At 33.2% G+C, this 27,778-nt stretch overlaps 2 protein-coding genes across 5 annotated transcripts in view; one reads left to right on the forward strand and one right to left on the reverse strand.

The window, feature by feature from the left end:
- Positions 1-25,243, reverse strand: LOC134530747 (eukaryotic initiation factor 4A-III). Its single transcript, XM_063365873.1, has 10 exons — positions 24,806-25,243; positions 18,323-18,525; positions 16,230-16,362; positions 11,384-11,517; positions 4,630-4,718; positions 4,356-4,494; positions 3,905-4,020; positions 3,209-3,316; positions 349-476; positions 1-172 (listed from the first exon to the last, which is right to left on the reverse strand). Exons 1-10 carry the CDS (start codon positions 25,038-25,040, stop codon positions 156-158), a joined length of 1,302 nt encoding a protein of 433 aa, XP_063221943.1. The 5' UTR covers positions 25,041-25,243; the 3' UTR covers positions 1-155.
- Positions 25,027-27,778, forward strand: part of LOC134530746 (uncharacterized) — a 21,711-nt gene continuing 18,959 nt past the window's right edge. The window contains exons 1-2 of one of the 4 annotated variants that reach the window (XM_063365869.1): positions 25,027-25,073; positions 25,241-25,594. In XM_063365869.1, coding sequence (XP_063221939.1) covers positions 25,390-25,594 — 205 coding nt within the window. In that variant the 5' untranslated portion in view covers positions 25,027-25,073; positions 25,241-25,389. Of the gene's footprint in view, positions 25,112-25,240; positions 25,595-27,778 lie in introns of all 4 variants that reach the window. The other 3 variants (XM_063365870.1, XM_063365871.1, XM_063365872.1) reach the window with 3 other exon arrangements.

Consider the following 27,778-nt stretch of genomic DNA (forward strand, 5'->3'; position numbering starts at 1 on the left):
TTATAAAACATATTTTTCGCTTTATGTCATACTAAACTGTACAAAATGAAAAGTATATAACTTTATTAAATAGTAATTGTGTTGGAATAAAAGCCACAAATCCTGTAGGGCATAATTATTAAGACATTAACACCATTGTGGTGATGCTTCAGCCTTCATATCAAATCAGCAACTGTCAAACAGAGAAAAATACAATCAGAAAAGCAATTTTACACAAAAAAAAAACACTAGAAATATTAAATATATTTTTTACTGAAATAAATGAAATAAAAACTACTTTCACAGAAAATAAATTTAGCTATGTATTTTTATAACATATTAAGAGGTAATTAAAAATGTTAAAATTACCATTCATGGGCATTTCATCAATTTGAGTAGAGTAATACTGCTCAATGTCTCTGAGAATCCTGATGTCATCACTCTTCACAAAGTTGATAGCGACACCTTTTCTACCAAACCGTCCTGATCGACCAATCCTGGAAGGAAGGAAGGAATGAATAAATAAATAAATCAACACACCACACACTATTTAAAAACAATTGTTGGAAATAAATCAAAGTACTGCCCCTTCTTCAGACCCATTTTACACTTTCTAATGCTTAAGTAACTGTTATGGTGAAAAGCCAGAATAGATTTCAAAAATGAAAATTAATAATGGTGACTTTTTTTTTCTGGCCTAGAATAAACTTGTAACACTTGCCTAATAAGTAGATTACTAGTGTATCTTATTCATAAGACTAGAAATGTTCTGTCTAAACAGCCCTATCTATTAATATTTGGGATAGAGGAACCAGAGTGGTCGAGTTATGCCAACCTCGATAGCACAGTCGGATGCATGCCGGCTTTCGGTGCAAGGGGTTCTTGAGTCCCGGGTAATGCGTGGGTGTAAATTTGTAACTCAAAATTTGTCACAAACACGTCAAAGTCAATGAAACTGTCACAATGTTGGTTCGTTGAATGATTCCCATCACACAGCTGGGTTCTATTCCCAGTGGAGTCGAACCTGTGTTTTCAGCAAGAGGGAAAGGTGAACGTTGCCATGAGAAAAAGGGTTTCCTGTCAGTCCATCCCCCCTTCCACCTCAGTTATGCTCCACGATTTCATCCCTCATTGTCTGCATATTTTTGTTATAAGGAGCTGCTAATTTACTTCAACAAAAAGTGTATCTTAACAGGAATTTTTTTTAAAAGGGTAAGTAAATAAACGTGTGATTTTCATAGGTTAAATACCGTATTTACCTGAATGCAAGACGACTATTTTTTCTCCAGGTAACGGTAAAACATTTCACATTCGTCTTGCATTTGAAAATCTTTATTTTTGATGGTAGTTTGTCCCACATTTTTAGGCTAATACAATGTGAAATTACTTTTATGGGTACAGGCAATAAATAACTATTAACATTATAATCATTTAATGAAAAATACAGTACAATTTAAAGCTAATTTGTACGCAAAAAGATTATAAAAAACATCTACGGTACTAGTTGCCATGCTTTGTTTATTTGCGTTCACGCCATAGATAAAGTATGCACGAAAGAAGACGTGAAACCTAGACTTGGGAGTTGGTAAACCAGGTCATTTCTCATACTGAATTTTGTAGTACATGATATCTCCACTATGTTGCGAGCGCTGCAACAATTTTAGTAACCCAAAGTGTTGTATATGTTTTAACAATGTTATTCTATGTAAACGAAATTGTTTATTTTCGTTAATAAACAAATGCGGTAAATTGCTGGAAGCTAAAATAAAATGGATAGTGTTGAAAGGCGAGGAACATCAAGTTCTTTTATAAAGATAGGCTCTCGAACATATCACTATTCAAATTTTAAGCTCATTGTGGTAAAATATGCAGAAGAAAACAACAGTGCTGCATCAAGACGTTTTGGCATATCCGAAGCAAACGTGCGACGGTGGCGGTAAAATGTTTATTTATAGCTTGTTATATACTATTTTCTGGTTTATAAAGGTTAAAAAGTTGACCTCGTCTTGCATTCGAGTCGACTTGCAATAGGGTAAATACGGTACTAGTGATGTTCTGCAATTTTACATGGAATTACTTACAGTATTTTTATTGTGACAGGAAATTTAAGTGAACCACAAAATAATGCAAAATCCATTCTATGTAAAATGTCAATTATTTTCGTAACAGTTTTAGATGCAAAATATTGATGCAAAGAGCTCAAATTTACATTTTAAAACCTAATTATTCTTTCATTTTAGTTATTAAAGACAGCCAAGTAAACTGTAGTTAAGTTCAGCAATATAAAAACACATATATATACTGAAAATTTTACTTAGGTTTGTTTTGTTATTCAGTCACATCTGGTGGATCAATCATGACTTAATTTATACACAGTTGCAACTATCATGTTCACTTCTTTTTAATTGATGCAGTAAAAGGGTGCCCTTGTTAACCATTACAGTCAATTATCGTAGATTATTTTTCCAGCTACCAATGCTTAATGAAACAAACACACACCCCAAATGATTGTTTCCTTTAAAGTTTAAAACATCAAAAATACTTTATGATTTCAGTAAGTCGCACAATATTTTCTGCTACTTTTTTAAGAGATAGCTTTCATTATGTGTGTGTTTAAATGCAGAGAATGGTTCATGTTTTAGATATTGGTTATCAATGCTTTTACGCCATGTTATTTGTTTTGAGTTTATAAAGTGCCGCCAATGGTGAGTTTTTCATTGTGTGCATAAATTTACACAAATTAACCACAGAAAATCATTTTACATTGAAGATCATCGTTTGGGGAATAAAATATGGCGCTGTTGTGTTGTGGTTCTTTGACTACAACATGTGCTGTCATGATGGTTAGGATACATCTGGGCAAGTATTAGGCAAGAATTTTTGATTAGAAATGAATTTTTCTTTATAGTTATAGTTTATTTGGTGCTCATTAAATGAGATATAAAATAACCCCAAAATGTATTGAAAGACAGATGTTAAGGTTAATGGTATGGAAAAATTTTTGTGTTATATAATTCTAAATTTAGGTCAGAAAAAATCTTACGCGAATGTTTCTGTACTTTCTCACTCCTTCACACGCTTTCACATATTATTCTGCACTTAGTTAAGTTCAAATATTGCATTTTCAGTTTTCAGTACTTGTACAGACTAAAATGATGCACTTAGCTAAAAATAAATGTGAGAAAAATGCTTTGATTACAACAAAAGTTAACAAAAACTACTACATTACCTGTGTATGTACAACTCTCGGTTGTTTGGTAGATCGTAATTGATGACCAGGGACACTTGCTGCACATCTATTCCACGTGCCCACACATCCGTCGTTATTAACACTCGGCTAGAGGCAAATAAAAAAATTAATTTAAAATTACAAGATTTTCTTTAACGCCATGCAATATCAACTCCTCTACGTGGCTTTAAAACATAGCAAACAGACTGTCATCACCCACTGCTCTCAATCAAACTGGAAAGTTATTATTTTACGTAGTATCACTCACACTGATACTGCAAACATCTGAATCAAGAATGTTCCCAATTGAATATTTCATATTTTATTACAAAAAGGTTCACCACACCAACAAAATAACATTTGAGTTGCATCCCAATTGTATTTCAATAATTAAATTATTCTACTTTCCATTGTTTTGTAATTCATGTGTAGGCCATACAAGAAAGCACAAAATGAGAACTCACGGTACTGCATTTGGTTTACCAGGAGAGTTTTCATTAAGTTGCCTCACTAGCTTTCTAGAGAAAGGGTCAATGTTGTGTATAAACATTGTAAAATATGTGGGAAATGGAGTGTATAACAAAATAAACTTTTGAGTTGTTGGTGGTACTGACGGCACCATTGTGACTACTCAGACTATTTGTTTACTGAGTTAGTTATGTGCAGAACATGTGGAAAGTTTGATTTTTACCATACCTCTGGCCTGACCTAAACTCCTTCATGATTGTATCACGCTCCTTCTGTGGCATGTCTCCGTGCATGGAGCTGACTGTGAAGTTTGCTTCTCTCATTTTCTCTGTCAGCCAATCCACCTACAAATATCAATCATGTTGCATTTACAACACACTCAAAAATTACTAACATTACTTTTGAATATGAATTTCATCCCTACACGCCAACAAAATACGAGACCACGCAGGTTGAGTGGTTAGAAGAGCAATCTGGGTTCGACTCCACAGAGTTTTTCACAAATGGGAACCTTGTCTGCCATTACAGTCAGCTGGTGGTTTTCTCTAGGGGGTCATACGGTTTACCCCATCACTGAATCACATCACCGCTCTTCTTCGTCTCGCTTCTCAACCATCTCAAATTGAAACACTGCCTTGTATTCAATGACACAATTATTCAGTATCCAGCATGTACTTACTTTCCGCTTTGTGTTACAGAAGATAACTGCCTGCGTGATAGTAAGTGTGTCATATAGGTCACACAATGTGTCAAATTTCCATTCTTCACGCTCCACTGCCACAAAGAACTGCTTAATACCTTCTAGAGTCAACTCATCACTGTAAATAAAGAAAGCACGCACATTATGGTCATTAGAGCAAACAGAAACCTTAGAACAATTAACTCGTAGAAAAACCTGAAATGTGCAATAATAATGGTTTATTGTAGACATTTTATTACAAAAGAAAACCTACCGTTTGACCAGGATCCTAATAGGATCTGTCATGAATTTGCTGGTCATTTCTAAAATCTCGTGCGGAAGTGTAGCAGATATCAGAACCACCTAAAATTAAAATAAAAACTATAATAAATATATGGACTTATACTGCTACACTTGGTAATCAATACACATTACAACCTTTGCAAACACTGCCTCAACACAACTAAACTTTGTTCACTCTTATCTGAAACTAAATGTTAAAATATACACTTGATAAATCTGTTCATTGGTTATTGTTATTGATTGTCGTACGAAGATCGTATACAAGAAATATATCCCCCTTTGCTTGTGTGTGTTAGTAAATTGAGAGGCCTGTACATAAATAATTGAATTCACATGTGCGAAAAAAGAATACCCAAAAATGGAAAAGCTTTTGATGTACATAAAACCAAACGTTGGCATCTGTTTTGAAAACATGTCATGATTTTGTATAGTTCTCAGATCTGTACTGCAAAAATTTGCTTATTTAAATAATATAGTGCCATTCATTGATGGATTGTATATAATAACTAAATATTTGCAAATAAGTAAATTCTACTGGCATTATGCCATACCATACGTCCAGAAATATTTTGAATGAGTATAGAATGCTGTGACATTTTTGGCTTCCAGTACATATTTTTGTTTTAAGTGAAAAGTGTAAAATACTCTTTGCTAGTATAAATATTTTGCTATGGTAGAAAAATCTTTCAACAGACTTTTATGTTTTTAAGTAACATTATTACACAATAACATTCAGAAACAAATTTCGCTCATTGAAATCACACACAAAACCATAGTCCAATAAACTTTTATTGAACGGCTTGAACCGATTAGGGTCAGTTAGAAAAAAATGCTCAGGCACATAGTATGTGTTGGGTATATCACGTGCTGACATGCACAGTGATACAATAGTATTCATTGTTTTTGGATGTCAGGTAACAGTGACCAAAGTTTAAAAAATGTTAAATCTTTATCACAGTAAGCTACCCAGAACATAAAAAACACTAGCCAGACATATTAGTTAAATTAATAGCAGCAATGATCTTGAAGTGCAACAAACTACAGTATATAGGTATTACGTACATAAAAACTTAGAAGTATTTAACAGAGACATTAATACTTGCTTAGAAAGGTAAAAAAAAAAAAAAATGTTTATAGCTTAGATCATTGAAATATCATGTAATCTATTAAAACTTTGGTGCATCTAGAAATTAAGACCGAAAACAGTGACAACAATGAAAAATGTTAAACCAATAACAACATTACTTAATATTATCTGGCTTAACAGTTTTTTTTCCCAGCCTAGAACAGTTTATTTTCAGTGAAAAATAATAGTAAATCTTTTCTAATTTTTACCAAATAAATCAAAAAATGCATTAGCATTACATAAAATTGGTTGTGTGTTGTTAGCTAATGTACATGTGCATTACCAAGTAATTAATTGTCTGCATATTAACAAAGTTTGAAACTGTGATTTTTTAAATAGTAGTTACTTAGTCTTGCTTGCTTACTTACTTGGAGGTAAAAAATTAGTCATGGGAATGTTAGAAGAAATCAGCCATGATTTACGGTATTTCCTTGGAGTTATTTCAATTAACTATGGTAGTAATAAATCAAGCTGACTAGACTCTGCTTTGAACCCAGGTATCCTCACATTTTTGTTAATGTTATACTAATGCAGCACCATTACTCAGTTGACAATTCAAACTACAGACATTGTAATGTAATTATAGTACCTAAGTTCAAAAAATCATCCTGATCTCAAGGCTGACCACCCTTTTTAGTAAAGCCAAAAAAGGGTATACAGTGTGAACTATTTATAACATCACTCAATTTAACGACAAACTCCTTAAAGCTTTGAAATTGCTTGCCTTTGGTCAGTTTACCTTGTTTTCTATACAATAATACACTCTATATAGCGTCACGCTCACTCTATTTAACGACAACAATACGGCATTATAAATCATTTGGCAGTACTTTCTAAGTTGCCGAAGTTGATAAGAACTTGCTTCTGCGTACGTTCTTTTGTTTGCTGTTTTATCTAGCAAGTGTTTAATTCGACTAACATACCGGAGATTCTAAGCAATTGTGTCTTTTGTTTTTGTATGATGAACTTGCACATGTTTACCTCGGTCACTAGACTTTTGTCAAGTTGTTACACGTTATCATTTTCACAGTTGCTTACACGACTTTCGAAATGTAAACATGGCGAGTAAACGAAAATCTTTGTGTAATGACGAAAAAGTTTTATCCGGCAGTATCAAGATATCAGTAAAATACATAAGAAAATACAATTAAAATATTGGAGCAGAAAAACATCAGACAAAGATAACAAACTATATGCAATAAGTGTTGTTATTTGTATGAATATTACATAATGTTTGTGTGTAAAATGTGTACTATATTAGTAAATACATATTATTAGGGACCCCAGAAAATGGTAAATAAAACTGGCTCATTTCGGTGTAAAAAAATGACAAAAGCGGTGCAAAAAACCGGTGTAAAAATTAGCAAGCTGTGCAAAAAATCGGTGTAAAAATAGGCAATTAGTAGAGACTCCAAAAAATTGTGAAAAAATTATGCCATTGGCGGTGTAAAAAAACCTCATAGCCTTACTGCTTCCTTATTTGCCTGGCCAATTTTTGGGACATAAGTTTCTCTAAGAGTGTTGGCTGATGATGGCAAATCCCCTGCACCTAAAATGTATACATAACTTATAATATACTTATAAATAGGTAGCATTTATAAGGTTATCGCTGAAAAATATTAATGGGCTAATTTATTCAAAACAATTCTTAGCCAAACCTAACCTAACCTTTTCTAGATTAGGTACTGCTGGATTACAGAGTCAAACCATCAATCAATCAGTCAAAAATATATTGTGGTGTGCTCACCATTTCTCAATGCAATCCATCCTATTTATGTGTTTGTTAATCTGAGGTACTTGCATATTTATTTGAAGTAAAGGTAAGTTAATCGATAATATTGTAGGCCTACATATGCTTATGAACTTTTATTAGAGGGGGAAAACATTTCTAAATAAATAAGGCTAACCTTCAACATGGGTGTTACACCATTCCCTCATAGCTGGATGATCAGCTTTTTCCAAAGGAATGTTAACTTACAGCATCATATTAACAAAATCAGAAAAAAAATTCTTGTTTTCTGCACTTTCAAGCTTGTTTGCTTTATTCACGCTGTCGCCTATCGAGATTTGTTTAGACACGGTAGAATGCTTGACAAAATAATTGTCTTTTTTGTTTTGTTTTGTGTGTGTAAATTGCCACATGATTTTTGCACGTGTCTTTGCGTGTACAATCAACCCGCACGTTGCAGAACTTGCACATCATAATTTTGTCCCGCTGATCAAAAATATAAAATCATCCGATATTATCTCTCTTTCGCGATCAAACATTGTCGAAGTTTTCGGCACCTTAGCCACAAATTCAATTGTATCACAAAACTTACAAAATGTGGACGGTAGTTGTAAACACTCATAGAAATGTGCACGCAAAAATGACTGCCATCTTAGCTCGATGCGATTAAATTAGGTTAGAAAAATTGACACCAGTGCGCCTTGCGGCAGAAACGACCATTATTCAAAACAAGAAAACTGTGGAGTCAATTTGTTATGTTGGTAGTGCGCACATATCGATTGTTGACAATTTTTACATTTTGTTTTCATTTGCGATGGCAATATTTACTGCTTGTAAACTAGACTTGCGCATAATAGTTCGCGACCGGGAGCGCTCCTTTTAGTTCGCAGCTCCTTGGCGAACTAGGTCGCTCTTTTAGTTCGTCCGCTCCCATCTCGAATTCAAAGAAGACAGGTCACAGATAGTTCGTTCGCTTTGCTACCGCTACTGCAGGCGATCTTCTTTGTATGTTATAATAGTTATTTTTTTTATAATGATCAGTGTTGTGAACACCTAGATTATTATCCATTTTTGGGTTATTATACATCAAATGAGTAAATAAAACAATAATTTACATAATTGGGTAAAATGGCGTATATAACAGTTCTGTTTTTATTCTTCACTTAACATACACTATAATCGAAAAATATTAATTTATAAAAGGATTTATTTTATAGCTAGTTTAAGAAATATTATTTATGAAATGTGTTTATTTTAGTGAATAAAATACCGTTTTATAAATATACAAATTATATATTTTTTTAAGAAATAATTAACAAAAAATGCGTTATTATGTACAGGCTACAAAATTACGTAAATTATTAAGAAAAAAGACCCACTACTCTTCTAATTTGTTACCTTACAATTAGACATAGAAAAACTAATAAAAACTCTTAAGTAAGATTGTATCCTAATATTGCTTAAGAATGTGTATGTTCATTAGGACCTATATATAATTCACTAAATTTAGCAAGTTCAACAACAATTAACATACACTATAATCGAAAAATTTTAATTTCTAAAATAATTTATTTATTAGCTAGTTTAAGAAATATTATTTATGGAATGTGTTTATTTTAGTGAATAAAATACCGTTTTATGCCTATAAAAATACAAATTTTAATTTTTTTTAAGTTTTAGAAATAATCAACAAAAAATTGTTTGTCTGTAAAGTCGGTTTACGGGCGAAAGTTTAACGTGACGTCATAACAAAACATTGATGAAATGATAGCATACTTTTATGAATAAAATTTAATCATTGTTATTGAATTATCACTATTTTGTATTTATACAAAGAAGGAGTGAAATGAAATCTACAATTTAATTGGTAAATTTACTTTTATTTGCACTCATTAATTAAAATATGTTTATTACTTTAACAAAGATATTATTTTAACTATAACTTTTATACATGTTTGCTATTTAACTTCTTCCAATCTGTGTTATTCTGTTAAGGATAGGACAATGATAGGAAAAGTAGGAAACGAATGGGAGTGTTTCAAGTTTAATGTGGCTCGAAAAAGTCAAATCGATGGTTGTTCCAATCGAGTGGAAGAGAGATAGATGCGGAGCAGGCGTACAATGAGTGTAACGGGACACAGCGTAACGGGACACTTTTTCGTGCATGCAGCCTGCGTTCATTGATTTATTAGACGTCACGTCAAAAATAATTTTATTAAACAATGGTTTTATATAAGTCAAAATTTTAATATTAAAGTTGTCATCAGCTGTCAAAATTATTTTATGAATATTGAAATCATTTTGTAAACACTGATATAACTACCTAATGTAATTATGTCTGACTTGTTCTCAGTATACACCACGGTTTCCCCACCGCGAAGTTACAGTGCTCGGACACAAGTATAAAGCTATCATCTGAAAATGTTTCATTGCAGTAAACATTTGCAGCAATCAAGAGTCAACATTTTTGTAAAGTCAGTATCCATTAGACGTCTGAAATTTCAGCTATCCGACCAGAGCAGATAACGATAGCCAGCCAAGAAGACCAGCGACAAAGCCGTAATTAATACCCGAAAGGGAGAACGAGTGACGACTTTTGATAAGAGCCAGATCATGTGCAAAGAACTAAAAGAAGGAGATCGTAAAAAGAACGAACTAATGAACTGTGGAGCGAGGGATCTGGGAACTAGTTGGCGTAGTTCGTCTGTGGGAGCGCTCTTCCGAACTAGTTCGTTCGCGAACTACACAAGTCTATTGTAAACAGAGTAATAAAAATACGTGGATTTCAGTAACGTGTCAAAACGAAGATAATATCACGGTACTAGTCAATCAGTCTATGTTTATTTCACGCCTATGTTTATGATGGTGTAAATAAATAGAACTTACGACATAAGGACATTATTTTGTGCGAAAAAGCGTGAATTTCACGCGAAAATTCGTGAATTTCGCGACTATGTCAAAATCAAAGGAAAGTCGCAAAATTCGTTTAAAGTATCAAATTTTCGCGTTATTACGTGAATTTCGCGCTTCACCATTTTTCGGGCTCTCTACATATTATTATAGAATAGTAAAATTATATGTATCTTTTATTTCTCTCCATTTAACGACCACACACTATAACGCTGAAAAATGCTCAGTCCGTTGTGGTGTTATATAGAGTTTACACTGTAAATGTGGTTCAATCTTTACATAAATTGTAAAACTATGTTCACAACATTCTAATTAACAATGAAATAACTAAGATGGCTAAATCTACAATACCACAGCTGTCTGACTCAAAATGAAGTAAAAAAAAATTTTTAAGAGGAAAATTACATAACCTGCTAGCACATGGTAGTTAATATATATATATATTATTTTTTGAAAAAATTGTATCTGCCATAAATTATGTTTCATGATGATAAAAATGTCCACAGAAATTGAGAACCATAAGAATAGATCAGAGGTAGTAATAACTAAATGGTATATCTACACTGAGTGATTAAAGATAATTTCCAAACTTTTTACTGAGTAAGCTTATAACAAAGACAGGGCTGATGAAAGTGCAATCACAATACTAAAATGTAAGCTCTTTTTTTTCTTCATAAAATAATAATATGTAGGTACCACAGAAAAGGAAAGACGAATGCCAGTTCTGTGACATAAAAATAATTCAAACAATTAAATGAATTGTACAAAAAAAAAAAAACTGTTTCAACAACAAACACACACAACACAGAATATAAAATGAAATTTATAGAAAAATAGCCTCCATATTAACATAAAAAGCATTTAATTTACCTTGTTTTTTTTCCTGGCAATTTATACCTGTCAAATCAACAGACAGGAAAAAAAAAACCATTTCTGTACAGTTAATGAAAACACTCTAACCTGAGTGGCAGGTGGTAGATACCGATAAACATCGTATATCTGTTCTTTAAATCCCTTGTTCAGCATTTCGTCTGCTTCATCAAGTACCAACATCTTAATGGATCGAGTCCTCAATACTCTCCGTCGAATCATGTCTGCAAGAAAAGTTTTAAAAATGCCTTATTATTCATTATGTATTTACATGATTTTGTCAGTTATTCATAAAGTAAAAAAAAAATCGCCACTAACACTAGCATGTTTACAAAAAAAAATTTGTTCAGAAAAACCAGAATGCAAACACTTTCAAGATGAAGAATACTTGTATTTCTTGTCGACAAGTCCAGCTGTACTTAAGACCTTTTCAGACTCAACAGTAGCTGGTAAAAAACTACAGACTTCCTTACTAACTGGTGTAAGCAAAGAAACACATTTTGATTTTTCCACAATAACCAAAGTATTGGAGCTATAGATTGATACTAAATACTACTGATTCAACATATGTAGTACCAATGGGTATTAAATAGGGATGGGTCGGTACCTGTTCTTGGTTCCTACGGTTCTCAGCATTTTAACTGGCACCAAAAACCGCAGCTAAAATGTCGGTGCCGGTACCGGTACCAGCAGTATAGCAAAACCCTTTACGAAAACAGTTCTTCACTACAACTTAACTGCAGCATGAAATGGCTCGACTCACGTCCAATTCACATATGAATTATTTTTTTGGACTTCTGTGGAATGATATTCATCTCTAACTATAAAATAAATTACACGTGAAAAATTTAATATTCTCGTCACATCTGTAAACAAAGTATGTTTTACAATCAAAACATAACAGTTGAAGGTGCCATAGATGTAGTTCATAGATGTGTGCAACTCTATTATGTGCCTCAGCAGAGATGTGAGAATAGAAGACGCCATGTTTGTTTCAATTTGTTTTTAAAATAGGCAGTTATTGATTCGTTGACACGTAAGCATGGGTGACTGGTGTATAAAGAACAATTAAAAGTGCAAATTCCACAGAATATTTGTTTAATAGAATTAATGATTGATTTTAAATTTTCCGTAATAATTTTCGGCATTCTAAAATGTTATGCTTTTTGTGCAGTGCTTTGGAGTATAAGTTCACTGCATCTGCAGCCATCTAGAGAAATGGCTAGTAACTTTCTCTTTTAGGCAAACGGGATTGTTTTGAAAGTGGCACGTCTTTGTTTTTAGTTTTAATAGTGTTGACGAAGATCTCGCGGACACATAAAAATACTGTGTTAAAGTTTTTTTATATATATAGTAAAGTGGTGTATGGATGTGTAGATGTATTTTACTAGTGACTGGTCAAACGAAATGCTTGTTGACACTTGTAAAGTATAATTATTCTGGCTAATTACAGCAAATTGTGTAAGAAATAGCATCAGAAGTGTGGCAGTAATTTACTGTTGACTGTGCGAACAAATTGAATTCAATGTAGGCAATAATTTAGATGGACAATTTATTATTTTAATTCTTTGATAAGTTCACAATCATTGTATTTATTTCCATTATTGTAATATTTTCTTTTTATTCCTGTGTTTTAAAGGAGGGCGTATGTAGATTTCTTGAGGTAATTACTAGATTAATATAATAAATTTTAGTTTTATTAAATGTTCTCTATATTATTTCGAATTTGTTTTTTATTTATACATATTACATTTGTAATAGGTTGGTGTGTTTACTGTAGCTTGAAAACTATACTAAACCTTTTAATTTGCCTCTTTAAAGACTGAAACATTATGCCAATGCATTTCTTTTTCAAGCATACAATAATAACATTGTGGACAGAACAATAGAAACAAATTATTATTTTCAGTGTTATAAACAGTAAATTGTTGAAGATGTAAGACTGGATACAACCTTTTTAGTGTTTTTTTTGGTAGCCAAAACAATAAATAGTTTATTACTTAAAACACCTCATAAATATTGTGTGAATAATATTTATTTTATTGTTTAAGTCAGAACTGAGGAATGAGGACCGAGAACAGATTTTCAAGAACCGGTACCGAACCGAGAACCGGGAAAAAACAGGAATTGACCCATCACTAGTATTAAATAATCAAAACTCCCACCTCTATAAAATAATTCCATCAAAATTTTTTATATTAATTAAAAATAACCCTAACATGAAAATGAAATATACAAACATTCTGAAGCTTAATCATAAAAACCAGTCATCTTGGATTTGTAATTTTTTTGCTTCACTTTTTATTTCAAATAATTTATCCTAATTACTGACATGACAAATGAAAAATAATAGTTCTAATTAGAGGTGGGACGATACCACACTTTCGATACTCCAGGGAAAAATATTTTCCCATTAAGTAACAATTATTACAAATAACATAAATTAGTTTTAAACTATATAAATTCCATCTTTATTACAAAAATACTAACTGCAAACAACTTTAAATACTTGAGTATAAAAATCAATATAAAAAATAGAAGCGAAATACAAACTATCTTCAAGAGAGATAGCCCTTTATTTTCCAGTACACTTTTTTTTACCACGAACAAATGTAAATAAAGATAGCGCTCTCTTAAATAAAATTGCAGCAAACAATGATAGTTCGCGCTGGTGGCGCCAATTTACGTCACTATACGACAGCGGCAATTGAATACATTCATAATATCGATACAAATCTCTGGTACTTAACCATACACGAGAGACGAGACACGTACTTACTCTATGATGTTGACTGTTATTACTAGGCGTGTTATTGTTACTATTGCGACGGATTGCGAGTGGAGTCAATTAATGTGAATTTTAAGTGCTCAATATTTCTATAATTTTTTTTTTTTTTAAATTTCCTGTGAATTCAATGTCAGAAGTGTTACGTACGAAAAACGTAACTTAGTGTATGAAAAGGGAATGGCAATAATAAAAAATTTTTTCAATCTAGCATACCAGCACAATGTCAGATTTAACTTAAATACATAATGTGTAAATAATTGCATTATATTAATGAAAGATATGAATTCATCATTCTATATACATATAATAAAACCATCAGAAATGTAAAATACAGTCCATAATCAAGTAAAGCTGACATGAGAAACAGTGGCCTTACAAAATGTTATGAAGTCCTTTCTTGGAGGGGGGGAAATGTCACCAAGCCTAAATTAGAAATAAAAAAAAATTAGGCTATTGTAAAAAGAAAATCAGAAATTTTTGCTTGTTTGTTTCATTTTACAAACAACTTTATGCAACAGAACAATTTTCTATAAAATTTTAACTTGAGAAACGTAAAATACAAAACAATCCGATCGTAAGAAACCAATAACAAACGGGTAGATTCAGTTCAAAGATTAATGAATTCACAAAATATGAGATCCGTGCCTTGGTAAAGCGCGTGACCATTTTCATAATCATTGCTAGTTTGCGCCACTAGTCTCGCTTGGTGCTGGCCATAGATGCTACTAGCGAAGTGCAGTCTTCCTTATACTATCCATATCTATGGTGCGATAAAGTTATTTTCTTACGATTTCAAAGGTAAACAATGAACGTTTTTCAAAATAAAAGCATTAAAATGTAGTTCAGGAGAAATACAACAAAAAATTTGTGAATTTTAGGACTTTTACGCATTGTAAAAATATATGAAACGGGAAATTAATGATATTATAAGTGTATGTTCCGAAGAAAGTAAACTATTGTAAATATAGTACTTTGGGCGGGACCAAAATTAATCGGCGTATGACACTGGAAAATGTATGAAACGGGAACGTATCATCGAGGTTCTACTGTAGTTGTATTTTGTACGATGGCGACTCAAAACTTAATTCAATACAAATTAACAAGCATTCCGGTATCGAAAAAATGTACCGAACTTACAGTTTCGATACTAGATACATTGCGATATCGTCAAGTATCGAAGGTATCGAAGTATCGAAAATCCCATCACTAGTTCTAATTTAATTAATGTGTTTTAACCAGGTATATATAATGAATTCTAGCATTTATCACCAAAGAGAAATTACTTATTTTTATGCAGGTCATAGTTACAATAGGAATCAGCCCATTAATGTTAGCTTCCGCAAGTGTCTACAGCAATGTTCTGTGGTTTACATGTCCAAAAATATGAAATAACAAAAAATGTACTGCAAGCTACAGCTTATATTTAAACATCCGAGATGGCACAGTAAATTTGAAAGAACTCTATACCAGGCATAGCTAATTTTAGACACAAATACAATAAAATAATACATTGGAACATCAACTACTAAATTATTTATTACCGGTATCATTGTAAGGCCATCTGGCACACACTCGGCACAGTAAAAGCATTCATACAAACACTCAGCGAACAAAAATATTCCAAAAATAAGTAGTGTTCTACCTTGGTCATAGCAATAAACTACAGCAATGTCTGATCCTTGAAGAGTCCCAACTATGCATAATGCTAAATTTCAAAAATTGGATCCAAATAATTTTAAAATTAAAAATTGAACAATAATTGTAAGTCACATAGATAGAAAATTATTAGGAAAAATACCACAGAAGGTATTTTATTTACTTTCTTAACTAATATAAAATGCAAATAAATCTCTTAAGCACAAGAAATGGTGTATCAAATTTAATTATGTTAAATTTTGGGAGCATTCAATTTCATTATAAAAGAAACAAATGCTACTATAAAAGTAACAGTGAACAATAAAAAATAAACCATTAAAAACTTACAGAAGTCACAAACAATGCAAATACATAGTAAGGATATCAGCATGGCAGAAGAAAAAAACATTAAATATTGAAATAACAAATTTGAGGTTAAAGAGTCTTGTTTTTCAACTACAATCTGCTCATAATGACCTCCACAAAATAAGTGTGATGAATGTTAAAACATACCAAACACTCTCCCTGGTGTACCCGACACAACATGCTGGCCATAGTCCAATTTTCTAATGTCTTCCCCAAGATTTGTGCCACCAATACAAGCATGGCACTGCACATTCATGAAGTCTCCAAGGGCGAGAATCACCTGCGCGCACACACACACACTATCTATGACAACCATTGAAGATATCAAATAAAGGGTTAATTCAGTGTAATATAGAAAATTGAAAGATTTCCCTCACCAATCTACATTTTGTTCATGCCAAGTACACTAGCTAAATTAATTACATTAAGTAGTCCCTAAGACTTCAAACAACATTAGACACATATATGAACTGATAAATTATATTTAATTCAGGATTTGTATCTTGAATGAAAATATTTGGTGTACACTGTAAGCAAATTCAATTATTTAAACAATATTTTACAAACACATTTTAAACTGGCCTTAGACAGTCACTTATGGAAGGTGGTTTCTACCATTACGTCAGTTTATGTTTGGGCAACTTACCTCGACAGTCCTTACGAAAAAAAAAAAAAAGATTAAATTTACTGACTAGTAGTAGGAATTTGTTTCAGTAAGAGAAAAAAAAACAATCAGTATTAAAAATAAGTAAGTAAACACAGATATGCGGTCAGGGAATGTTTGTTTTTCAAAATAGATTTGCACTGGTTTTGTTGAATTTGTGTAATGCAATCACAATTCACAAGTAACATGACCACAGTTCATCATAATACAACACAAACAAATATTCTGGAGAGATTAGCACCCGTTTGTAAGACCAACTAACTATATCATTAAAAAATAACACATAGTTTAATCAAAAACATGTCTATATTCATTGGTTTCTAGCCATGGTAGTCAAGATAAAATGCAACTTAACTTCAATGTGAACTCAATTACTTCACACAACAGCCAACGAAGCAAACTGACGCAGCAGTATAGTTTAAGATAGTAGGCCTAATCAGTGCCTGGCACCAACGAACTCGTGGAACTTGCCAATCTGTGCCCGATACTGCAATAGTGTGGGCGCGTGAATGCCTACTTGTGGTGGCAAGGCGCAGGCCGGACCAAGAGTTAAGAACAAAGCAGAAAGCTTTAAGAAAAGCCTTACACATTTTGAAACACTTGCCAACAAATATCCCATTTGCCCGGCAGGCGAATGATACAGCCAAATTAACAGATAAGTCCACAAGTGTTTCAAAAAGTGCACAAAAAATAAATACAAAGAGGCTGGGAAGTGGTTAAACATGAATATATGTGCACATCCTGTGGACGGAACCTGTTACAATTTTGTGTAGTTGACTATTAAGTGTAAAGTCAGTTTTATTTTAAAAATGTAACTCCTACGCTGTAAAGGTTTATGGTGTGCCAATTTTTATTTACCGTACATGATTTTACATATTTTTAAGATATTTTAGGTGTAACGAGAAGAATGTGATGATTGTTAGGAACAACATAGTATTATGGCGACATAATTGTTTAGATGAAACGTGGGTGAATGTGGGGCACTCCACAACCAAATATGGAACGATTCTTTTATGAAGTCCATGAGAGAAGAATTTCTATCAAGTCTCTCAAATGGTCTTAAAAACTCCATTGGAAAGGGACAAAACCTTATAAGACATACTTCATATTGGCATTGACACTGGTTTTGCAGAGAGAACAAAAACAGTAAAAAAATTCAGTGATAGGTTTGAGAATTCTTTGCTATAATTACAGTATAATCATAAAGGACAATAACAAAGTCTCAACTAGGATGTAGTTATGTTATTAAAAACCAACACTATATGTTTTGTTCCCCATACCAGATACCACCCAAAAAAATTTATTTTTGAGTAGGCCTATATACTCATTTCACAACACATGGAATTGCAGTACATAATAATAAGTGATTTATGATTTACGTTGGCTGGATTGCAAAGCCATGACTGAGGTAAATGAAAGTATATGCCATATAATTCATCTGCAAAGATTTTTCTTAGCTTTTCTCTACCCGACTATGCCAGCAGGCTTCTAGCTTGCTAAAAATTCAGGCAAACTGCTGGATACAAGACTTTTAACTATCTTCAAGACTTCCATAAATACTTAAAATAACACCAACCTTCTGTATCTGCACTGCAAGTTCTCGCGTTGGGGACAGACAAAGAACTTGGCTCTCGCGCACTGTCGTGTCCAGGGACTGAAGAATAGCGATGGAGAATGTGGCAGTTTTTCCTGTGCCAGACTGTGCCTGTGCAATCACATCTCTACCCTTCACAATTGGCTTTATAGACCTTTGCTGAATGGCCGATGGTTTCTCAAAACCTAAAACATACAGTTAGTGTTATTTTATTTTAAAACTAAAAATAAATTGTCTCATGAATTATCTACCAACACACATATTATTACACTATTATATTTTTACAACACAAAAAAAGATAGCAATAAACAACAACAAAAGTTTTCAGTGGGGTATTATTTATTGAAAACACTTAATGATCAAGAAAAAAACTGAAGAAAAAATGTATTCTAATGAAACATTTACAAATAATTTTTTTAGTTTTTAGGTTTTCTGAATTTTTTTGTTACTACTGTGCTATCGCACTAGGTTGCTGAATATTAAAGATGTTATGTGCTAAACAGTTGTCTGAAGTGAATCAGAGAGGATGCTAGCAGCTGATGGTTTGCTTTCACAAGTGAATCTCACAGGCCATGACTAACATACTCTATAATTAATTGAGGAGTTACTGGATTTATATTTGAAGTTAGAAAGATATTTTATGAAAAATAAAGAAAAAGTGAAAATGTGCTTATCGCTTGTGTTGGAGATCTTGTTTCATAATCTAGCAAAAAGATTTTTTTAAATGTTCCAACTGGATTTTGGCATTATTATTATCCCAAACATACACCATTCTTCAGAACACACCCATTTACCTACATTGTTTTTCTTACCAAACTGGGAGAAACAAGGGATAAAATACTGCAGGCACCCAGGTGTGCCCTCTGCTCTCACTCTGCTTGCGTGCTGGGAAGCAGAGTTAACACAGATTTGCAATAAAAAAAATAATTGCCTAACCTAAAAATATTAAATCAGAATTTTAAAAACATGTCGGATAGACAATCAAAATGTGCAGAACCTTAAATGAAATTTTTGAATTTTTTAGGCAAGTACACACAAGTTTATTTTTACATCTCAGATTTTTAATTTGTTGGTTTCTTGCTGTGCACGGTGATATGTTAAGTAGTTTTTTTTAGATGTAAATAGTTTTATAGTAAATAGTTATACAACTATGGGTTAATTCCAGTAGATTTTAATAAAGAAAAATTTTTAAAATGTCATTATAACATTCAAATTATATATAGGCTATCTGGTAAAACAATTTAAAAAATATATATAAGTTTACAGTTAACTATGTCAAGGATGTATCCAGCTCAAAACAGAAAAAAAGTAGGCGGGGGATTTGTCCGGACTCCGACTGAAGAGAGGGAATTTTATGGAATTCCACCGAGGGTCCATGAGGTCATACAAGAGCAAAAAATAACAAAAAGAAAAATAAATTATTTACCAAAAATTTTTGAATATTAGTTTTTTTTTAGTAATTTTCTATAACTACAGGGTTTTGATTCTTATTTTATTCATTTTTTATACATACGGGGTAGCATCCCCCCCCCCCACCTTGTCACCTAACAACCCATGAACTGTATTATTCTCAAATTCTCAAATGAAACTTATAACATGAAAATGCAAATACCCAACTTTACAAGTAAAACTGAACCTTAAAATATTTATGTTAGACTGGATCCTGAAAAACTGTCAAGTTGTGAAAGGCTGTGAATAAATGATAATCTGTAGGATTAAATACACAAAAACAAGTAAATAATGATGAAATATGTTAAAATTGTGGTAACTAAAACTCCCGACAAAATTCAATCACTTAAGAAGGAAAAGGAATTCAAAACAGGAATTTTAATGGACAGTATATTAAATATGAGTTATCACAAATCTGCACCTGCCTACCTGCAGCAATTTCTCTTTTCGTTGGGCCCATATCTTTAATAAATTATTAAGAAACAAGATGAAGGGCTGACCACAGGCAAGTGTACCTACCCCACTCTCGATCTCCAGATAACTTGTCTCCTTTATCATTACAATTTATTAACCATTTTGTGGTGATTTTCATAAATTACTTCCATTTAGATTTAATAAGTATTACTTATATATGTATCATTTTCTCGTAAGTGCCTGGTGTTTTCAAAAATTACATACCTACCAACATGTACTCCCCATAACTAAAGAATTCCTCTGTAAACAATGTTGACAGCATTTTTATCATGAGACGACATACACAGATTTTGTTTATAAGTCAAAATGTGAATAGGCTACATATAACCTACTGACCATGTGAAAAGCACTAACCACTGAAATCTATTCCTGGTTACTGCAGGCCATCCTTAGAAGATAGATACATGCTATCTGGGACTTTCCTGTAGGCCTTTTTAAGGCCTACAATTCTGTAGCACATCAATTTGATGTATCAGTTGAGATCTCTACTATCTTTACATTAAATATGAATATTTTATACACATAAACCTTCCGGAAGAAATTCCCTTCATGATAGTGAAACAAGTATCAAAATCCATTGTGTAGTTTAGAAGAAGCAAACAAGCAAACAGATAGGGATAGTGATGCGAACGTGAGTGTTTTTTTTTAATTCCATAGCTTGGGTATTGTGTATTATTCTGTATCAGTTATGTAATTTATTTTGTAGTGAAGTAAACAACAAAGAGAATAATATTATGCCTTGACTTCAAAGAGAGGTGAACGAGGTTTGAAGATTGATGCATTTGTGATATTGGTACGAGGCAAAGTATGAATATCAAAAGGTAGTTTTCACATATTGTATGGAAATGCAGTGATTATGATGTGTTTAAAACACAAAATAATTTGTCAGATTATGGTGTATGAGCGATGTGGACAGCATTTGGCAGATTAGAAAGCATGAATTTATATGAGGTGTGATAGGAATGCAGTAAAATAATACTAATAACAGAGAAACAAAACAAAATAAAAGGGTGGTTGTGAAACACTGTGGTAGTGAGATAGGCCACTATAATTAATTGATTGTTTCAGTTATTCATGATTACGTATTATTGGTTTTGTGGTATAGTGACCAGCAAATAGATTGCATAAAAAATGTAAGGTGAATTGTCTGATTGTGCCTTTGAATGGGTATCCCAAAGAAAAGTGGACTTCTATTACAACTACCGTACACTGCATTATATATATACTTGTAAAATCATAGTAATTCGGCAATAGTGTAGTTGCACTTAGGTCTATCATACCTATACTCTAGCAGTAAAATAGGAGTTTTGAGTGGACAACACTGCTAGAAAAAGTGATTTCAGAGAGAGAGAAATATTTAAGTGTGTATCGTAAAAAAAACACAGGAACGCAAGTCCCGCTAGTGCACTTTTTTAAAGAATTATTATGTATTGAATAATAAAAACACTTGTACCACAGCATACGTTCGTTACGATCACTCATCAATTTAGTGTGTTTTCAGCATTACTATTACACACCCGATAGTACTGAACACTAGCTGCCCCAGTCAGCAAATAGAGCTACTTCACAGTATTTTTTGCAAGGTGTGACATCACAGAGCCCCAGCTGATATATACTGGCCTGTCCTAATTGGTGAGAAGAGGCCAATCTATGAGCACCCAAGTACAGCCAGACTAAACTGCATTACAGAAGCGCACTGTGTGGTGCCAGTACCTGGATGACTTTGACAAGGGCCCACAATGTTTGGCAGTGAGCAGCGGCATTTGTGGCGAGGATCGCAGGTTCGAGTAAGCAGACCAGAAACAGTAAGTGGACAGTGACCAAGTTGGGTGGCGAGTTGTGCTACTTGCTCAACCTCACTGACGGAGTGTATTGAAGGTTGTGGTCAAGCAATTCTGCAGGACAAATGTCTGTCTTACAAGAAGTCAGAGTTACAATCAAGTCCAATGCCAAGTGAGTGGGCACTCATTGAGTAAAGAATGTCACCGAGTGAGGTCATGTATAGAGGAATGTTAAGTAATTATCCTCTGCCCAACATGAAACTGCCTACCACTCACCGAGGACGACTTGAGACCAAAGGCAAATACGTGGTTCCAATAGTGAGCCATGCAACTCAGTGGTGATTAAACTCGTTCCAGGTTTAATTTCCTGTATATGAAGAAATTGCTTAACATTACTCTATGACTTTAATTAAAACTAACGGACCAGTCCGCCTCATAAACAATTTAGTGTTAGCTATAAAGATAAATAAGTAATTTCATTTAGTGTAAGTGATTAGTGTGCTCATGTAGTGGGCACTGTGCTAGCTTTAGTAACACCGCAACATTATGTACAGAATGACAAAACATATCTGGTGTCTTTTTAATTATTCAATTATTGAACAAGACAGGTACTGAACAGATACTCTCATCTGTTATAAATTTTTTTACAGTAATTTCATGTGTTTGGTTCTACCATGTAGCTTAGAGAGCTGGTACTACTTCAAGTAATGCACAAATAAACTTATCTTGGTATCATTAGATAGGCCTACAACGTAGTTGGATCAAGTCTATATCTTGATACAGTGCATCACCAATTTTTTTGGTGGGAGAAAAATGTGGGGAAAATACATGACAAAATGGAAGTTGGCCAAGGAAAATAAAGAGTTTATAAGATGTAATGTCTGACTACGACTAATGAGTAATGTTGGAGGAATGTTATAGAAACAATGAATTTAAAGTAATTAATATAACTTGGGGTATGTGGTAAAGGCATATCAACATCAATGAAGGTACTGTATGTGAGGTTAAATAAAATTTGTTTTAGTACCGTAGTGGTAAAGGCGAGCTGAGTTGGAATATAATGTGTCCAAAAATTGATTCAGCAATATGTAATGAGTTGAACAGTTTGGTTTTATTTCTTATTATCAGTAAAAATAACTGTAGAACACTAAGAATAGTAATCATTATAAAGAAAAGCAAGAAATGTGAGTTAGTAAAAATTTAGTAAATAATTAGATAGTACAAAGCACAACATATTTAACATTATAAATTATTAGATTATAGATTACTTATATAGTAAATTGCAATAAATCCAAGACAACACCATTAGTCATTGTAAGCATTTTCAGATCAGATCTCATGTTTAACGGGTTTCAACACGCAATTTTTCTTATCTTCATTGCTGTTCACACCATCAAGTATTTTGGAATACAGTATGATTTCAAAACACCCTTAAGCTACGGCCACACAGAGCGCTATGCTCGCTATGTTCGCGATGTTCGCTACGCGATCACAATATAGCCAGCTGTATCTCAGGTGCCACTGGCCACACATAACTGTGTTCGCTATGTTTGCTATGTGCGCTATGTTGGTGACGTCGCCAGGTGTTTGGTTCTTGGCTATTTTTCTAAAACGTCGCTGACTTGGCGCATGCGCAGATAAACAAAAACATCTGTTTTCGCGCGGAACTGTGCTGTAGGTACCCACTTCAGTGTTTACATTATTAGTATAATGTCAACGAAAAATTTTATTGAAGAAGTAAGAAAATATCCATGTTTATGGAATAAATCAATAGAAGATTATAGAAAGCAGGACATGCGTGATAATGCCTGGGATTTGATTTCCAAAGAGGTTAATAAACCAGGTTAGGTGTAATTGCAATTTATTAGTTATCCAGTTAATGATCAAATTAAATTTCTGCTCCAAAGCTTTTCCTGTAATTTAAATTCTTCTTCTTAATTTTATTCTTGATTAGCATTAATATGCTATCAAACTGAGTTGTATTTATTCTAAAGTACGTATTCAATAAATTTGGCCTCGTCCGCACACAACTGTTTCATTAAATGATGAAATTCACCAAATTCATTTCTTTTGAGATTCACTTCATGAACCCATTTCTTTTTTCGTTTGCATACTGTGAGAGCCAACAGAATATCATCCTCGTCGGAATCCTCACTTGAATCCCACGGCATGCGCCTCGCCGACATCGCAAACTACACTATTCTGTGTGGCCACCTCGCGCAGCAAACATAGCGAACATCACGAACATAGCGAACATAGCGTAGCTTTCTGTGTGGCCGAAGCTTTAGTTGGGGACAGCTAAGGAACTATTAAGTGCTCAAAAACACAATTCTAGGATATTTTTATTGGGTGGAAGCCGCACTTGTTGGGATTTACCTGCCTGCCGATTTTATGAAGACTTGCATCTTAGCCAATCAGAAGGCAAATCACCATTGGCTGACTTAGCACTGCAGGCCATTGGCTCATAGTAACAGAGTTTTTTAAGATCCCATGCGCCCCATTAAAGCTGCATTGGTGGTACACATAGATTTCACCCAATATGGCATTCAGGTTACATTAATAGACAAAAAGTGTGTCAACTAGCAATGTTTCCTACTACATATTACACTAAAATAATGTAAACGACGAACCGTAATTATATAATCATGCAACTTATTTTGTTTAATTATTATGTTTTTAATTAACGCTATAATGTTTTTAGGTTTACAAACTAGGGAAAACCAGCACATGTAAATTAAAATTTTAAGAAAATTAAACTCACCGTATGCATAAATTCCACGCAAAAGTTCTTCCCGTAGTGACATAGAATCAAAAGTCGGGATAACTTCAACATCTTCGCTGGTTTCAAATTCAACATTGGACAAATCTTCTGTTTGAACTACGCGTCTCACCCGTACGTCCTCCATTTTAGTTTGGTAATGAAATGAAATTTTTAAACATAGGAACGGAATAATAGAAGAACGATGGCCGCTGGGTGTGAATGAACTAGGGAACATAGGAACGATGGAATGGACTTAAAAGTGTTGACGGTGAGTGAAATATTTTCTGTTTCGGCTTTGGTCAGAGGGTCTGTTTGAAAGTTACGAATTATTTTGGTTTGAGGAACTCCTTTTGATTTTGATACATTTAAGTACGAAGTATTATGTATTGTTTTAGTAGTTATCTGTAGATTATGTACGTTTTCATTCATTCTCAGCAGGTGGACAAACGAACATGGACGAGTAAAGCAAGAAGCAGTTCCACATACCAGACGATGGAGCTAGACTCGGAAACGGCCCGAGGCTGGGTCTGTGATATTGTTCAAGCGAGATTGCAGTGATTGTATTTAAGTATGGGATAAAAGAAATGCGTGTCCAAGAGAAATCCTATGCATCATGTGCCAAAATGACGGAAGAAAGGAGCATGAACGGAGGTCCTGATGGACCCAGTGAAAATAAAAGGGGCTTTGGACTTAGTAACGCCGATGGAACGCAAAGTCCAAATTTGACAGCATCCGTTGATAATGATAAGACCAACGCAGTTGGAGGAGGAAGGCTCAAATTTTTCAAAGGTAAACTCTTCTATGATTTATTCGTATTTGGTGCCAGACGATACCTTGTGAAGCTCACGTCGTATGCCATTATATCGTTTAAATTTCGTCAATGTGCTTGTGATTTTTTATTGAAATGACTATAATCTGGATGCGGAATACCTAAAATTTGCTATTTACACCAGTTTTGTATGTGAGCTTCATTGTGGTTTATCTTTTGCCCGGTTTTATAGGTTAGGAGCTTCTAATCATGACAGTTGTGCCTTTTGTAACTTATACCTAAAAGAAAAATATTTAGCTTATGAATAGAGTAGCTATTAACAGATTGTGTTCTAATTAATGGTATATGTTTATTTTAAGGTTGGGTGTTTTATCTATTGTAAATACAGTTACAATTTACAATTATTTTATGGGTCATTGATTATAAGTTTGTTCTGATTATATTAAGTTAGTGTTGAATTCTAAATGTATTTAGTTTTGGTTTTGCAACAATTGGTTTTAATTTAAAGTGTATACACATGTATCATGTCAAACTCCAGATGTGTGCAGCCAGAAGAAGTTATGGGTTTAATCTGGAATTTCAATAATCCGTTGTCTCCGTGTACCCATCACCGATCCGTCGATCATGTGATCTGCAGCTAATTAATGACTCAAAATTAATTTAGTTGCTCGTCTTGTCAAATCTTGGCTAGCTCTAACTTTTGATGGATGAATCGAAGGATTATATCTATGGTTAGGTTGCACCTGTTAATTGTCACAATAATGCAGGCCTGTGCAGTTTGTATTTTTTCATTCAGATGTTTTGCATAATAACATTGCTGTTGTTAAAACTTGCACCCAAACAATTCATTCACGACTGTGATAATACAATACACACAAGAACACAGCACAAATAGTAAAAATCATTTATATAAATCTTGATAGAAAAGCATGGATTGTTGGCAGCATTTATTTTGGCAACATATTCTTTCGGACGAATGCAGAAATGTTTTAGATTGCTTGGCTAGATGTGTGCTACCATTAGCTAATATGTCTGCATGCTGCCATGTCAGTTTGTATTATGTAGCATGGTAGATTGAAAATTCTTATGTTCTGCAGACAATCTTAGTACTACCTATACAAAATGATATAGCTTGTAAATGGGTGATATTAGTTATTTGCAGAAATTTTATTTCTTATGTTCATTCAAATAGTCCTATGTATGTTACTATTTTAACATAGAACAATTACAAAAAAACTTTTTATTTTCAAATAAATATCTACATCCTGTTATATACTGTGACTGTGCACGTCCTTCGCACAGTTGATCAGCATGCCAATAAAATTGAAGCTAACCAATTACTTGTTGATCTGCTGCAGATCTGGAAACACGTGACAAGCTGCATTAGTTCATTGTGGGAGGTGCTTTTTTTTTTTTTTTTCAATTCCAGTTTGATTGTATGAAATAGGTTCGTGGAGAGGGTTATGAAGGCCAGTGATATTGTGGTGTGAAGTTAAAATTAAAAAGATTTTGAAGGGCTTAAAATTACCATAATGATAATTCTTCACAGAATATATTAATTTAATAATGGGAAGGAATCTGAAAAAGGAATTACAATGAGAAATAAAGATAAATAATAGCAGGGTTATTGAACATCAATGTCACACTGTTTCTCACAGTACAAACATAGTGAGCTCACAGTGCCCACTTAACTCTGTATAAAATATCAGCTCTTTTGTCAGGCCTAAATAACTTGTGAAAGAAAAGGCACTAAGAGATAAATTATTGCTGCATGTAATTCGGTGTACAAGCTCTGTGCTTGCTCTGCTCGTGCTCTGAGAAGCAGAACAGACTCATTTGTGATTACATTACAATTAATATCCTTTATTTCATCTTCAAATCTAATCATTATTAAAATATTTAACTGCAAATTTCTGTTTCTTTGTAGCTTAATAAAACTACATTTCAAAACACTCTCTAAGTAATACGGGACGTGTGTATGTGTTATTCACCACAGGCAAAAGCATGTGGTCATTAACATATTAAGAAGGTTAGTATAACAATACAGCTGAGAAATACATGCATACTAACAATACCACTTTGTGACACAACAAAACAAAAAATTGAAAGGATTGGATAGTGAATGTCACCATCATTCAACCACCTCTTGACTTAGCTTTTTGTGTGTGTGTGTGTGTGTGTGTGTGTATATATATATATTGTTA

The sequence above is a fragment of the Bacillus rossius genome, chromosome 3 (assembly GCF_032445375.1).
Source record: "Bacillus rossius redtenbacheri isolate Brsri chromosome 3, Brsri_v3, whole genome shotgun sequence".
Taxonomy (NCBI): Eukaryota; Metazoa; Arthropoda; class Insecta; order Phasmatodea; family Bacillidae; genus Bacillus; species Bacillus rossius.